At 46.9% G+C, this 17,017-nt stretch overlaps 1 protein-coding gene across 1 annotated transcript; it reads left to right on the forward strand.

Annotated features, from left to right (window-relative positions):
* Positions 1-3,127: 3,127 nt before the first annotated feature.
* On the forward strand, positions 3,128-4,810 carry LOC115125179 (neoverrucotoxin subunit beta-like; the record flags this gene model as incomplete). The annotated part of the gene is made up of 3 exons (XM_029654679.2): positions 3,128-3,389; positions 3,515-3,574; positions 3,804-4,810. Coding segments are annotated over 3 exons (843 nt in total), but the record flags the coding sequence as incomplete, so codon positions are not given.
* Between the last annotated feature and the right edge of the window lie 12,207 nt (positions 4,811-17,017).

A 17,017-nucleotide genomic window follows, 5' to 3' on the forward strand; every position in this document is an offset into this window, starting at 1 on the left:
CGAAGCCTACCGTTGACTATGTACATACCCAGCGTGCGACAGAGCTGCAGGAGTTGTGACCCGTTTTTGTTGGTTATGTTGTCATAGTTGTGCCTAGGGGGGCATATGTGGGAGGGGATGCTGTCACCTCCAGGCAGATGTTTGTCCCCCTGTGTGCTGAGGGTGTCAGGTTCTTGTCCGGTTCTGGCATTTAGGTCGCCACAGACTAGTACATGTCCCTGGGCCTGGAAATGATTGATTTCGCCCTCCAGGATGGAGAAGCTGTCTTCATTAAAATATGGGGATTCTAGTGGGGGGATATAGGTAGCACACAGGAGGACATTTTTCTCTGTTAGGATATTTTCCTTTTGAATTTCTAGCCAAATGTAGAATGTTCCTGTTTTGATTAATTTAATGGAGTGAGTTAGGTCTGCTCTATACCAAATTAGCATACCCCCTGAGTCCCTTCCCTGTTTCACACCTGGTAGTTTGGTGGATGGGACTACCAGCTCTCTGTAACCTAGAGGGCAACCAGTGGGTCTGTCTCCTCTATACCAGGTTTCTTGCAGGATGACAATGTCTGTATTACCGATTTCTTTGGTGAAGTCCGGGTTTCTGCTCTTCAGGCCAAAGGCAGATGACCTCAGGCCTTGGATATTCCAGGATGATATAGTGAATGTGCTTTTTGCTTTTTGTTCCATAGAGTGTCCAATGTTGTTGGTCGTGGTTTTGCCTCAGGCCAGTAAGTGTGAGCAGAGCCTGCTGAGCATCTGGTACATGCCATTGGCTTGGGCGAGTGTGAGAGTGGGGGTTGGGACTGTTTGCCCGCTCACTACCTGGGCGTATGTGTGGCTTCCATGTTGAGGCCCTCTTTGCGGGGGTGGGGTGCATGGGGTGGGCAGGAGTGGCATAGGTCTGATCTGTGGGGGCCTAAATGGGGTGTGGGCATGGTTGACGTGGGGGTGTTGATTGGTTGGGGTGGGGGTGTGGATGTGTCTGGGTGTGCGGTGGTCTTGATGTAATTCCTCTTGGCGTGGGTCCTCTATGTGTAGGTCCAGGGGGGGGGATCCTGCAGGTCTGGGAGGGTGTCTCGCCGGTCTGGGTGGGGTGTCTATTGATCTGTTGCTCCTGTGTGAAGTGTTGGGGATACGTTTGAGAGCGATGTCCTTTAGAGTTCGGGCAAAGGTGGGCACTGCTGCCTTGTAGAGGTGGACCTGGTCATAGAGGCTGTTCAAGTCCAGGGTGGAGTGGTGGGCCAGGAAAACATTTGGTTTTGAGGCACAGTCACGGGAAATACTTGCATTTACCCGCTGTATTGTGGCAGGGTGGAAGTCTTTTCGTGGTAGCAGGGTGGAGATAACCACTTGTGCGTTGGGGAAAGTAGAAGAAGCCTTTTCAATCACTCCCTTCAGTGCTGTGGCCACTCTTTCTTGCTGTGCTCTCAGGTCGTTTGTGCCTGTGTGTATTATTATGTGGCCGGGTGACCCTAGTTTGGCCTCAGACACCTCAGCGCTGGGTGTTTGGACACCAGAGTTTAGACACACTGTGTTTGTGAAAAAGTTTTTTTTCTTCTATATATTTCCCATTTGAGTCCATAAGTAGTACAATCTGTGTCTTGTGTTTGTCCTCAGTGTGTGTGGGGGGGTTGTCAGAAGGGCTATCAGGCAGGCTGACAGGGGGGGTGCTCAGAGGGGATGAGAGCCGCTGGGCTTGGGGTTCTTCATTTGTCTGTTCTGCTGTGATGTCGACTCTATGGTCAGGGTCTGGTGTGGACTGTTCTGCTGTGGTGTCGAGACTTTTGTTGGGTGCTGAGGTGGGCTGTTCTGCTGGCTTCTCTGTGGGGGTGGCCACCTCTCTAGTGGGTTGTTCTCTGTCGCACGCCGCCCCCCTCAACCTCTCCTCCATCCCCCTCACCCTCTCCTCCATCCCCCTCAACCTCTCCTCCACCAGCAGTCTGACACTCTCCTCTAGTGCTCTGTTCTGCTCCTCTTTCTCCTGTTGTATTTGTCTCACCACTGTCCAAAGTGCAGATATGTCTCTGTCCACCTCCAGCTCTCCGGGTCTGGTTAAGGGGCTGTTGTTGTGCTGGACTGTTGTCTGGGTCTGTGCTGACTGAAGTGTAATCACCTGCTGTTCCAGCTCCACCTGCCTTATCTCCAGCTGGGTGAATTTGTCCTTCATTTCAATGAGGGAGTGGTAATCTGTGCTGGGAGGTTGACTCTCTGCTGGGGGTTGCTCGTCTGTGGGGTTACATAATGAAGAGGTCTGGTCTGACCCGCTCGGTGTGGGGGTATCTTTATCAAGGGAGAGCTTCTCCTGCTGGGCTAATTCTTTGATTAGGTGAAAGTCCAGCTGAAACTGTTTGGGGTTACCCTGTACCATTACTGTTCCGGACTTATAGATATTTATATTACTTGACTCAGAGTCCTCGTTATCAAGTATTCTGAGTTTCCACCCCTCGTTAATCCCCGCTCTCGTAACAAAGGTGTAGTGTGCTAATATAGCACTGTGCCATGCCAGGGGATGGTTTGTGTGGAAGATAAGGTTGCTGATGTTCCCATTTTTGTAATAGTCAGCAAAAAGTGTCTCTTGATTTTCCATAAGGAGCTTCATTTTGTAATCTTTTCTTGACTTATCATTCTTTACATGCAAAGGGTACTGCATTTTAATTACCTCTGAACAGCGGGAGGGAGCCTCTAAGGCCTCTCCATTTGGTTGGGGTAGACTGTGTGACTCTCCTGCCATTGTTGGGCTAATGGGCTTTGACACCTCTCACTTGACACGTCGGTGCTAGTTGAAGCTGTATCAAGCTTGGCAGAATTATGTTAGAATTCAGTCCTTATAAAGTAATGTTGTGTATTTTTCTTCTTGGCTTTTGGCTTTTAAAATATAGTTTCAGACTAAGCATTACTCACTCAGTTCCAGGTTGGATGGTGTTTTCAGGTTTCTGTTGTTTTCCAGAGAATTTTCTGTATAGAGAAATAAATCTTGCTAGTTGTGAACCTTCCAGGTGATTCCGTAATTCCGTCCAAAATCAGGTTGTAGGTTTTAAGTTTTGATTTGAAGTGGGGGTTATGTTGTAGAGAGTAGAATCCATTATGTGTTCCTGACAAAAAATCCAAGTTTATCTAACTCCTAATCTATCTTTTTTAAAGAAAATGCTGAAAAATGCAGGAGCTCATCTGATCCTGACTTTCCCTCGCGCTCTCTCTCTCTCTCTCTCTCTCCATGTCTCTCTCTCTCTCCCCAGAGGTATCAGTCTCTCTCCAGTATCAGTATATCTTCAGACTTACCCAGCATCGTTGTCCGTCCTCTTCAGTACTTTGGAGATGTGAGTAAGACTGTGTCTGAACTGAGAGAGAAACTAGAAGACTTCCTTAATGGAGATTGGACCAAGATATCCACTACAGGTGTGTTGAAAACAATAAGAACATCAACTTTAGACCACTGAAAGTTCCTTACTAGTCATATACATGTGGAATATGGTCTGATGATAACATTCCCTCTCTCTGTCAATATGTTTGTGTGTCTGTAGTGAATATAGTGGATGTTGTACTGCCTCCAGAGCCCAAGACCAGAGAACAGTTGTTACAATGTGAGTCTCTTTATTGTGAAGTAACTAAGTCTCTTTTTAATTACACTCCTAACAATCCCTCTAGAAATATATAGCAATAGTAGATCTAATCAACGACTGGGTATCTATCTGACTCCTCATATTTCTCTGATTTGATCTCTGCTGTGCTCTAATCAAAGACAGGGTAGATACAGTATCTGACTTAACTTATTGTTCTGACTCCCCTCATTGGTCTCTGCTCTTCTCCCAGATTCCTGTCAGCTCACACTGGACGCAAACACAGCACACACACTCCTCTCTCTGTCTGAAGGGAACAGAAAGGTGACACGTAGAGACCAAGTCCAACCATATCCTGACCATCCAGACAGATTCACCAACTGGTGGCAGGTTCTGTGTAGAGAGGGTCTGTCTGGACGCTGTTGCTGGGAGGTGGAGTGGACTGGTGATGTTGTTACAGCAGTCTCATATAAAGACATCAGCAGAACAGGGACAGAGAGTGGATTTGGACACAATAACCTGGAGTCCTGGAGTTTACATTACTATAGTGATGGTTATTGTTTCAGACACAATAATGTTGGGACTAAAGTATCAGGCCCTCAGTCCTTCAGAGTAGGAGTGTACCTGGATCACAAGGCAGGTACTATGTCCTTCTACAGTGTCTCTGACACAATGACCCTCCTCCACAGAGTCCAGACCACATTCACTCAGCCCCTCTATCCTGGGTTTAGTTTCTATAATTATAATGAGACTGCTGAGCTGGTTAAACTATAAAATGATTTGTTATTAATTAAAATGCAATACAATGTTTTAATCTTGTACATTTCCATGAATCATGATGTCTGGTGTTGATGTATATTGGTTGTCATTCAGAACCATTGATATGTTTTCTCAGTTGGTTCTCTGTCTCTATGTAATTCTCCTCAGTATCATTGATCAGCTTGTTGGCTCGGTCCTAATTGATGTGTTCTCTGTCACCTGGAGCTGCATGGAAAATGGTCCAGGAACTAAAGCACAATTCAGGACTAGTCAGCCCACTACAAGCTGGTATCACTTACTTTCTACTAAACTATATGGTCTTGTTTCCCAGACACAGATTAATCCTAGTCCTGGACTAAACAGTATGTTCAATGTAGATGTCCAGGAAACCGGCCCTAAATGTGTCATCTTTCATCCTCCCATACTGCTCAGTCCAGCAACATTAAACCTGTCCAGCAGGTGGTGCTGTTGACCAAACAATAAAACCAGCAGATATCTTGACTTGCCACTCAGTATATCATTATCATTCTAAATGGTCACTTTGTATTGATAGTCCATACTGGGCTTTAATATGGTTCTACATACAGTATCTGTATTGAGAGTCCATACTGGTCTTTACTATGGTTCTACATACTGGATAGCCATTGGTCTTTACAATGGTTCTACATACAGTATCTGTATTGATAGTCCATACTGGTCTTTACTATGGTTCTACATACAGTACCTGTATTGATAGTCCATACTGGTCTTTACTATGGTTCTACATACAGTATCTGTATTGATTGTTTATTATAGTTTTTATTTTACCTTTATTTAACACAACATTAAACAACACAATAAAATCAATAAGATTCCTGCTACGTAGGCTTAACTTTCTGAACATTCGAGACGTGTAGTCCACTTGTCATTCCAATCTCCTTTGCATTAGCGTAGCCTCTTCTGTAGCCTGTCAACTATGTGTCTGTCTATCCCTGTTCTCTCCTCTCTGCACAGACCATACAAACGCTCCACACCGCGTGGCCGCGGCCACTCTAATCTGGTGGTCCCAGCGCGCACGACCCACGTGGAGTTCCAGGTCTCCGGTAGCCTCTGGAACTGCCGATCTGCGGCCAACAAGGCAGAGTTCATCTCAGCCTATGCCTCCCTCCAGTCCCTCGACTTCTTGGCACTGACGGAAACATGGATCACCACAGATAACACTGCTACTCCTACTGCTCTCTCTTCGTCCGCCCACGTGTTCTCGCACACCCGAGAGCTTCTGGTCAGCGGGGTGGTGGCACCGGGATCCTCATCTCTCCCAAGTGGTCATTCTCTCTTTCTCCCCTTACCCATCTGTCTATCGCCTCCTTTGAATTCCATGCTGTCACAGTTACCAGCCCTTTCAAGCTTAACATCCTTATCATTTATCGCCCTCCAGGTTCCCTCGGAGAGTTCATCAATGAGCTTGATGCCTTGATAAGCTCCTTTCCTGAGGACGGCTCACCTCTCACAGTTCTGGGCGACTTTAACCTCCCCACGTCTACCTTTGACTCATTCCTCTCTGCCTCCTTCTTTCCACTCCTCTCCTCTTTTGACCTCACCCTCTCACCTTCCCCCTCTACTCACAAGGCAGGCAATACGCTCGACCTCATCTTTACTAGATGCTGTTCTTCCACTAACCTCACTGCAACTCCCCTCCAAGTCTCCGACCACTACCTTGTATCCTTTTCCCTCTTGCTCTCATCCAACACTTGCCAAACTGCCCCTACTCGGATGGTATCGCGCCGTCCCAATCTTCGCTCTCTCTCCCCCGCTACTCTCTCCTCTTCCATCCTATCATCTCTTCTCTCTGCTCAAACCTTCTCCAACCTATCTCCTGATTCTGCCTCCTCAACCCTCCTCTCCTCCCTTTCTGCATCCCTTGACTCTCTATGTCCCCTATCCTCCAGGCCGGCTCGGTCCTCCCCTCCTGCTCCGTGGCTTGACGACTCATTGCGAGCTCACAGAACAGGGCTCCGGGCAGCCGAGCGGAAATGGAAGAAAACTCGCCTCCCTGCGGACCTGGCATCCTTTCACTCCCTCCTCTCTACATTTTCCTCTTCAGTCTCTGCTGCTAAAGCCACTTTCTACCACTCTAAATTCCAAGCATCTGCCTCTAACCCTAGGAAGCTCTTTGCCATCTTCTCCTCCCTCCTGAATCCTCCTCCCCCTCCCCCCCCCCTCCCTCTCTGCAGATGACTTCGTCAACCATTTTTGAAAAGAAGGTCGACGACATCCGATCCTCGTTTGCTAAGTCAAACGACACCGCTGGTTCTACTCACACTGCCCTACCCTGTGCTCTGACCTCTTTCTCCCCTCTCTCTCCAGATGAAATCTCGCGTCTTGTGACGGCCGGCCGCCCAACAACCTGCCCGCTTGACCCTATCCCCTCCTCTCTTCTCCAGACCATTTCCGGAGACCTTCTCCCTTACCTCACCTCGCTCATCAACTCATCCCTGACCGCTGGCTACGTCCCTTCTGTCTTCAAGAGAGCGAGAGTTGCACCCCTTCTGAAAAAACCTACACTCGATCCCTCCGATGTCAACAACTACAGACCAGTATCCCATCTTTCTTTTCTCTCCAAAACTCTTGAACGTGCCGTCCTTGGCCAGCTCTCCCGCTATCTCTCTCAGAATGACCTTCTTGATCCAAATCAGTCAGGTTTCAAGACTAGTCATTCAACTGAGACTGCTCTTCTCTGTATCACGGAGGCCCTCCGCACTGCTAAAGCTAACTCTCTCTCCTCTGCTCTCATCCTTCTAGACCTATCGGCTGCCTTCGATACTGTGAACCATCAGATCCTCCTCTCCACCCTCTCCGAGTTGGGCATCTCCGGCGCGGCCCACACTTGGATTGCGTCTTACCTGACAGGTCGCTCCTACCAGGTGGCGTGGCGAGAATCTGTCTCCTCACCACACGCTCTCACCACTGGCGTCCCCCAGGGCTCTGTTCTAGGCCCTCTCCTATTCTCGCTATACACCAAGTCACTTGGCTCTGTCATAACCTCCTATCACCGTCTCTCCTATCATTGCTATGCAGACGACACACAATTAATCTTCTCCTTTCCCCCTTCTGATGACCAGGTGGTGAATCACATCTCTGCATGTCTGGCAGACATATCAGTGTGGATGACGGATCACCACCTCAAGCTGAACCTCGGCAAGACGGAGCTGCTCTTCCTCCCGGGGAAGGACTGCCCGTTCCATGATCTCGCCATCACGGTTGACAACTCCATTGTGTCCTCCTCCCAGAGCGCTAAGAACCTTGGCGTGATCCTGGACAACACCCTGTCGTTCTCAACTAACATCAAGGCGGTGGCCCGTTCTTGTAGGTTCATGCTCTACAACATCCGCAGAGTACGACCCTGCCTCACACAGGAAGCAGCGCAGGTCCTAATCCAGGCACTTGTCATCTCCCGTCTGGATTACTGCAACTCGCTGTTGGCTGGGCTCCCTGCCTGTGCCATTAAACCCCTACAACTCATCCAGAACACCGCAGCCCGTCTGGTGTTCAACCTTCCCAAGTTCTCTCACGTCACCCCGCTCCTCCGCTCTCTCCACTGGCTTCCAGTTGAAGCTCGCATCCGCTACAAGACCATGGTGCTTGCCTACGGAGCTGTGAGGGGAACGGCACCTCAGTACCTCCAGGCTCTGTTCAGGCCCTACACCCAAACAAGGGCACTGCGTTCATCCACCTCTGGCCTGCTCGCCTCCCTACCACTGAGGAAGTACAGTTCCCGCGCAGCCCAGTCAAAACTGTTCGCTGCTCTGGCCCCCCAATGGTGGAACAAACTCCCTCACGACGCCAGGACAGCGGAGTCAATCACCACCTTCCGGAGACACCTGAAACCCCACCTCTTTCAGGAATACCTAGGATAGGATAAAGTAATCCTTCTCACCCCCTTAAAAGATTTAGATGCACTATTGTAAAGTGGCTGTTCCACTGGATGTCTTAAGGTGAATGCACCAATTTGTAAGTCGCTCTGGATAAGAGCGTCTGCTAAATGACTTAAATGTAAAATGTAAATGTAAACACTATAAACACACATTCAGTTCACCAATTACATATTACATTAAAAACACAAACATCTTGACTAAAAACAGCTGGCCTGAAAACAATAACACTCTTCTATGATATATACATCGATCAAGTGTTTAAACTCCACCAACGAAACTCAATCATCACATTTTAAAATGTTCAGGAGAGAATTCCACCAGGACCTGTTCTACTTCTTGGTTCTGTTAGAAGCAAATCAGAATGGGACCGTAATTTATATTTATTTACTGACCTGACAAAAAAATAACTATGGCATTTTACCCAAAATAAATCAGTGTTTAATCCTACAATATGGCCTTATATATCAGTGTTTAAACCTACAATATGGCCTTATAAATCAGTATATACCAGTGTTTAAACCTACGCAAGGTAGATGACGACCAGAACAAAACAAGCCTGATGCCAGTAATGTACATCATACCAGCTCCTTCCTGGCCTCCAGAGAAAATCAAGCCTTATGCCGATAATAAAAACATATTTTCAGCTTGAGCTTCCTGATCAAGTTCTCCACATGAACAGTGAAGCTCAGCTTGTTACCAACCCACTCACCCAAATAGTTGTACACTTTGACTTGCTATATAGTATGTCCAGCCATTGTAGCAATGACATGATTAGTAACATGCCTGGCATCTGAAATTCAGAACCAGCTTCAAATCATTCAGATTCAGTTTTATGATGTTAAATGCTCTTTGGGCATTTTCAAAAGCTAAAGATAAACTACTACCACTTGAATACAGAACAGTATCATCTGTATAAAAATGAACATCCGCTGTTTCACTAAGATCCCCAGTGTTGTTGATATACTGTACAGTGCTGTGTCCAGACCTAAAGCCTGACTGCATTATAGAAGTTGTTTTCTTGTAGGCCTTTAGCTACCTACTAACTAAGGACTCCAGGACCTTCTAACTAAGGACTCCAGGACTCCAGGACCTACTAACTAAGGACTCCAGGACCTTTGACAGAACAGACGGTTTTGATTTGGGACGATAGTTGTCAAGTAGCGAAGGATCTCCACCTTTCAGGAGAGGCAGTACAAAAGCAGATTTCCTTATCGTCTATAGGATACCCAACATTTACACAACTGCTACCGGGATGAATTGATTTGGATCATCCAACATTAGATGAGGAAACCAGGGTGCAAACAGATCCCGGTTCTTCTTTACGCAGCCCGTCACCATCACGCTATTTCTGATGTAAGTCCCAAAATAAAATGTAGAATAATATTTAGACAACTAAAACAAAAAGTGTGTACACTATTTAAAAAAGATACCCTTGTATTTACAGAGGAACCCCAACAAGAATACCTGAAGCATTATGGACTCTACCTCTGAACGAGGGGAATGAAACAGACGATATTCTACCGTTCTGTACGAACGTCTTTACCAGAACTCCAAACAACACAAGCAGCTTTAACACACAGACACACCCCCCTGGAACCTCCAGCCAATCAAACATAATCTAGCCCCTAAGACGCATCGCACTACTTTGGCACAAGTGCATCGCAGAATCAGCGAGGCCCAAGAGGGGCGCCTGGTATGAAAATGATTCAAGAACATGGATACGGTATGACCCCATTATACATTTGTTGATAGAATATGTTAAAACAATGTCAACTAATGTTTAATTTCAGACTCCAACAATATCTATACAAACAGAATCTCCAAAGCCAGAGGAGAAAGGGGCGCGGTATCCAGGACTCCTCAGAACAGCGTAAAAAACACAGCTCATTTAACTATATATTGTTTATATGATTTTTATACAATATATATTTTATTTTTAATACCCTATTTTGTATATATTTTTCTTTCAGAGTCCTCCCAGGCGTATACCAACACAGAAGGCCCAATACGTGGAGAGGACGTGGTCGAGGAGGAATTCGGCGCCCAGGACATACATAGTAAAATATGAGTAAATATTGAAGTCTGATTTCAAGGCTTTAGTAGATAACAATTCTGAGGTAGACAATTTGTTGATGTATGAGGTGGCCAAACAGCTTGAAACAGCCAATTCTGAGGTAGAAACAACAGATCCTAAAGTAGATCAAGAGGTTTCTCACAGCCTTTTACATGGCTCTAAAATCCAGAGAGGTTCGGCTTCACCAACGAATGGTTGGTTTTCTAATGTGTCAATAGTCTAGATCCTTCTGGCATAGAACAACGCCCCGCTTGTTAAACAACAATCTGATTCAAAAACACAAAAACAAGCTCTAAAAAACTGTATGTAACATGGATCCTTCCAGAATACCAAAATAACACATATCCTTAATTAACCAAATGAATGAGTCAGGGCCGACATCTCCACCTATAATTCAGACACTTGAAAACCTGTTATCACAGATACCGGCAGAACTCATATCCTTAATTAACCAAATGAATGAGTCAGGGCCGACATCTCCACCTATAATTCAGACACTTGAAAACCTGTTATCACAGATACCGGCAGAACTCATATCCTTAATTAACCAAATGAATGAGAGCACAACATCTTTAACACCCTCCCTGCCACACACACACCTCTTTAAACTCCCATGTCCGAGGAGTCTGAGAAACCACACAATGTTTTTGAGGAATTGGAAAATGGTGTAATAAATCAGTGTCGATGGTTGTGATAGAAGTGTTTGTGTTGTTTACAGAAATAAATACAGCAATACAGAGAGTCGGCTGTTTTTTAATTTCACAGGGATGAATCAGAACCTTGATGATGCTGTTTTTTAATTTCACAGGGATGAATCAGAACCTTGATTATGCTGTTTTTTAATTTCACAGGGATGAATCAGAACCTTGATTATGCTGTTTTTTATGTTATGATATTGGATACTCTGAGCGAACTTTTAGAAAGGGCTACAGATTTTGCAGAACCTCGTGATGTCTTACAACATGGAATTTGTGGAGATAGTATGCAAAACACTGTATCTCTTGTTTTACCCAACGGTGAAGCAGATCTTGAACAATTTATAGCCCTGCTGGAACGACTTGTTCAATCTAATTTATCCGTCACAGCTGATAGGACCCTAGAGCTCGTTGCACAAATTGTACGGCAACCCCTAGGGCGTCAGAGAAGGAAACTTGATAGTCTCATTCAATCAGAAATCATAAACAATAAAAGGGCACATCTCATAAATGTTCACAATCCTGGTAATCAGTTATGCTTTGCAATAGGCCTATCACATTTACTCAACCCTGGATGTACTGATCTAGAGGCTTTACAAAAGGCTAGGGAGCTCCAGAATGCAGTTGGTCTAGGTATACAGGAGGCTGTGGCTTTCTCTGACATTGTCACATTTGAAAACTTTCTGAACATCAAGATTGTTGTTTTGTACCACAGTAGAGCTAATTCAGCTCTCTTGAAATTACAACCTTAAAACAGACAGCCCTAAACCTCACGTGTGTGGAATCATACAATGCCCAATCTGTAAAGGACCTAAGAAAAGCAGAGACGCTGAAGTGGTTCAAGAAGTGCCACACGAGTGTTATATTCAGCCCTTGGCTGAAGATGAACATTCAGAGAAATATGTGTTTTATCATTTTGAAACGAATCAGCAATCAGGTGTTAATTTGCCTATTTTTGTATCTCCCGTGACTTTCAAGGATGAAAAGTGGTCAGCAGAAGGACCCAATTGTGCATTACTCTAAAACACTTTAGAAAACCCCAGTACAGAAACTTCACGTTTATCACAATTCTAGAGCCTATGATTCCTATGTTCTTCTGAACCCCTTGATACAACAAGGCGTGGCACCCAGGGTCATAGTTCAAGGTAGTAAAATCTAGTGTTTTTTAGACCCCGCCCTCAACCAGAGATACATTGACAGTTTAAGCTTCTTACCCATGAGATTGGCTCAAATGCTCAAATCATGAAAACCTATCGTACACACTATCTGCCTACATCCTCTATAGCAATCCCCTCACCTGACAACTACCGACGCCAATTCAAGAAACAGGTCTAGCAGGTCCATTCGATGGTTGGAGTACTTGACCCAGGATAAAAATAAAAAAAATTCAACATGCTTTGAATAGTGGGGAGAAGGCTGTTGGGCCGTATCACGTAGATGGATACACAGAGATTGACGGTGTTGAGACAGTGTTTGAGTACAACGGTTGTTTCTTCCACGGTTGTAAATGATGCTTTGTGCCCCAGGCCATGTGTGTCATAACCCAGAAGACTTTTGTGGAAATGTACCAGGAGTTCCAAGACAAATTTGAATCTTTACAGGTTACTTATGGTTTGAAAGGGAATGTGATGTGGAGCATGAGTGGACCGAACTCAAAAAGTCTGATCCTCATGTTCAAGCTTTCCTTTCCAGCTTTGACACACCAGAACCCGTGGAACCCCGACAGGCCTTGTATTGAGGCCGTACCAATGCTTTGACATTGAGGTATGTAGAGCAACCCGAAGAGACAATAGGATATGTAGAATTTACATCCCTTTATCCTCATGTAATGAGTTCCTTTTGCTATCCTGAAATTATTCACCGTGACTTTGACTTAGCACAAAATTATTTTGGTCTGATAAAAGCAACTGTTTACCCTCCCCGGGGTTTGTTTCTGCCCGTGTTGCCTTACAAGGGAGCTCAAGGAAAACTTTTCTTTGCCCTTTGTCATACCTGCAGTGAAAACAACAACCAGCCCTGCGATCATTCAGATCAGGAAAGAGCCCTGACAGGGGTTTGGGTCACAGTTGAATTCTCTGAGGTTCTAGAGAGGGGTATCGTGTGGCCAAAATCTTTGAAGTGGGGAACTTTTCCAGGAAATCAGACACTCTTTTAAAATAGTACATCAATAACTTTTTGAGATGCAAGCAAATGGCTTCAGGCTATCCAGCATCGGTCACAGATCAGGAGAGCAAAGACAAATGGCTTCAGGCTATCCTGCATCGGTCACATGTCAGGAGAGCAAAGACAAATGGCTTCAGGCTATCCTGCATCGGTCACAGATCAGGAGAGCAAAGACAAATGGCTTCAGGCTATCCTGCATCGGTCACAGATCAGGAGAGCAAAGACAAATGGCTTCAGGCTATCCTGCATCGGTCACAGATCAGGAGAGCAAAGACAAATACATTCAGGACTATCACGACAGAGAAGGTATACATCTTGACCCTGACAGAATAGAGGTCAACAAAACCAAAAGAAATCTGTAGAAATTGTATTTAAACTCGCTTTGGGGCAAACTTTCCCAGAGAAGCAATATGCTAACAGTGTCGATCAATAAAGATGCAAAGAATTTATAGGATATTTTGAACAGACACGGATTGAACCCCTATGAAAAGGTCCAAAAATACACAAACCTCTTGCAAAGATATTTGGCCTTGGTAAAACAAGGTGAGAGAGAGACCAACCATTAACCTCTTGGATCCGGAAGAATTGTTATCAACTACACTAATTAGCATAGCGCAACGGTCAAAAAATATTACTAGAAAATATTCATATTCATGAAATCAGAAGTGAAATATAGCGAAACACAGCTTAGCCTTTTGTTAATCACCCTGTCATCTCAGATTTTGAAATTATGCTTTACAGCCAAAGCAAGACAAGCGTTTGTGTAAATTTATCGATAGCCTAGCATAGCATTATGCTAACAGCAGGAAGCTTGGTCACGAAAATCAGAAAAGCAATCAAAGGTATCGTTTACCTTTGATGATCTTCGGATGTTTTCACTCACGAGACTCCCAGTTAGACAGCAAATGTTCCTTTTGTTCCTAAAGATTATTTTTATACCCAAAATACCTCCGTTTGTTGGTCACATTATGTTGAGAAATCCACCGGAAATAGCGGTCACGACAACGCCAAAAAAAATCAAAATTATATCCACAATATCGGCAGAAACATGGCAAACGTTTTTTATAATCAATCCTCAAGGTGTTTTTCAAATACGTAATATAAACTACGTCTAAAGGCTGTAGACACCTTATGGAATATGTAGAAAAAGGAATCTGGTTGATATCCCTTTCAATGGCCAATAGGGATACATAGGAGCACAACGGTTTCAAAATAAGAGGCACATCCTGATTGGATTTTCCTCAGGGTTTCGCCTGCAATATCAGTTCTGTTATACTCACAGACAATATTTTGACAGTTTTGGAAACTTTAGAGTGTTTCCTATCCTAAGCAGTCAATTATATGCATTCTAGCATCTGGTCCTGAGACATAGGCCGTTTACTTTGGGAACGTTATTTTTCCAAAAATAAAAATAGTGCCCCCTAGTTTCAAGAGGTTAAACGCTTTCCCTACAGGACCCTTTAAAATATGACGCGAGAGAACCAAGCCCCTGTAATGCCTGGACCGGCGGTCTTACCGGTTGAAGATCAAATGCATGTTGAAGATAATGTTATGCACGACATGTTGACACATGTTCCGGCACGTAACAGGAAAAATGTTAGATCCACATGAACAAGATAAAAGACTCAAAGGGGGCCGCTACTTGGAATGACAAAGGAGAGTTTATCTTTCAGGGGGATGTTCTCATATGATGGACTTGCTTAAAAGTACCACAGCATCCCACAAGGTTACTGATGACAGAAGACCTCCAGGGTGGCTTCAGTTTCTTAAGGGCCTGGCAATCCTTAACATTCTCCTCTCGGGTCTACCCAACTATAAGCTTCGTCAACATATTAACTGCCTTGTTCAGGGGAACAGAGGGTTAACTGCCTTGTTCAGGGGCAGAACAACAGATTTCTACCTTGTCGGCTCGGGATTCGATCAAACAACATTCTGGTTACTGGCCCAAAGCTCTAACCACTACGCTACCTGCCGCACGGCCCAACGCTCTAACCACTACGCTACCTGCCGCACGGCCCAATGCTCTAACCACTACGCTACCTGCCGCACGGCCCAACGCTCTAACCACTACGCTACCTGCCGCACGGCCCAACGCTCTAACCACTACGCTACCTGCCTCACGGCCCAACGCTCTAACCACTACGCTACCTGCCGCACGGCCCAACGCTCTAACCACTACGCTACCTGCCGCACGGCCCAACGCTCTAACCACTACGCTACCTGCCGCTCGGCCCAACGCTCTAACCACTACGCTACCTGCAGCACGGCCCAACGCTCTAACCACTACGCTACCTGCCTCACGGCCCAACGCTCTAACCACTACGCTACCTGCCGCACGGCCCAACGCTCTAACCACTACGCTACCTGCCGCACGGCCCAACGCTCTAACCACTACGCTACCTGCCGCACGGCCCAACGCTCTAACCACTACGCTACCTGCCGCACGGCCCAACGTTCTAACCACTACGCTACCTGCCGCACGGCCCAACGCTCTAACCACTACGCTACCTGCCGCACGGCCCAACGCTCTAACCACTACGCTACCTGCCACACGGCCCAACACTCTAATCACTACGCTACCTGCCACACGGCCCAACGCTCTAACCACTACGCTACCTGCCTCACGGCCCAACACTCTAACCACTACGCTACCTGCCGCACGGCCCAACGCTCTAACCACTACGCTACCTGCCGCACGGCCCAACGCTCTAACCACTATCGCTACCTGCCGCACGGCCCAACGCTCTAACCACTACGCTACCTGCCGCACGGCCCAACGCTCTAACCACTACGCTACCTGCCGCACGGCCCAACGCTCTAACCACTACGCTACCTGCCCACGGCCCAACGCTCTAACCACTACGCTACCAGCTGCACGGCCCAACGCTCTAACCACTATCGCTACCTGCCGCACGGCCCAACGCTCTAACCACTACGCTACCTGCCGCACGGCCCAACGCTCTAACCACTACGCTACCTGCCGCACGGCCCAACGCTCTAACCACTACGCTACCTGCCACACGGCCCAACGCTCTAACCACTATCGCTACCTGCAGCACGGCCCAACGCTCTAACCACTACGCTACCTGCCGCACGGCCCAACGCTCTAACCACTACGCTACCTGCCCACGGCCCAACGCTCTAACCACTACGCTACCAGCCGCACGGCCCAACGCTCTAACCACTATGCTACCTGCCACACGGCCCAACGCTCTAACCACTACGCTACCTGCCACACGGCCCAACGCTCTAACCACTACGCTACCTGCCGCACGGCCCAACGCTCTAACCACTACGCTACCAGCTGCACGGCCCAACGCTCTAACCACTACGCTACCTGCCGCACGGCCCAACGCTCTAACCACTACGCTACCTGCCGCACGGCCCAACGCTCTAACCACTACGCTACCTGCCCACGGCCCAACGCTCTAACCACTACGCTACCAGCCGCACGGCCCAACGCTCTAACCACTATCGCTACCTGCCGCACGGCCCAACGCTCTAACCACTACGCTACCTGCCGCACGGCCCAACGCTCTAACCACTACGCTACCTGCCGCACGGCCCAACGCTCTAACCACTACGCTACCTGCCCACGGCCCAACGCTCTAACCACTACGCTACCAGCCGCACGGCCCAACGCTCTAACCACTACGCTACCTGCCTCACGTCCCAACACTCTAACCACTACGCTACCTGCCGCACGGCCCAACGCTCTAACCACTACGCTACCTGCCACACGGCCCAACGCTCTAACCACTATCGCTACCTGCAGCACGGCCCAACGCTCTAACCACTACGCTACCTGCCGCACGGCCCAACGCTCTAACCACTACGCTACCTGCCCACGGCCCAACGCTCT

Source organism: Oncorhynchus nerka, linkage group LG17 (genome assembly GCF_034236695.1).
Source record: "Oncorhynchus nerka isolate Pitt River linkage group LG17, Oner_Uvic_2.0, whole genome shotgun sequence".
Taxonomy (NCBI): domain Eukaryota; kingdom Metazoa; phylum Chordata; class Actinopteri; order Salmoniformes; family Salmonidae; genus Oncorhynchus; species Oncorhynchus nerka.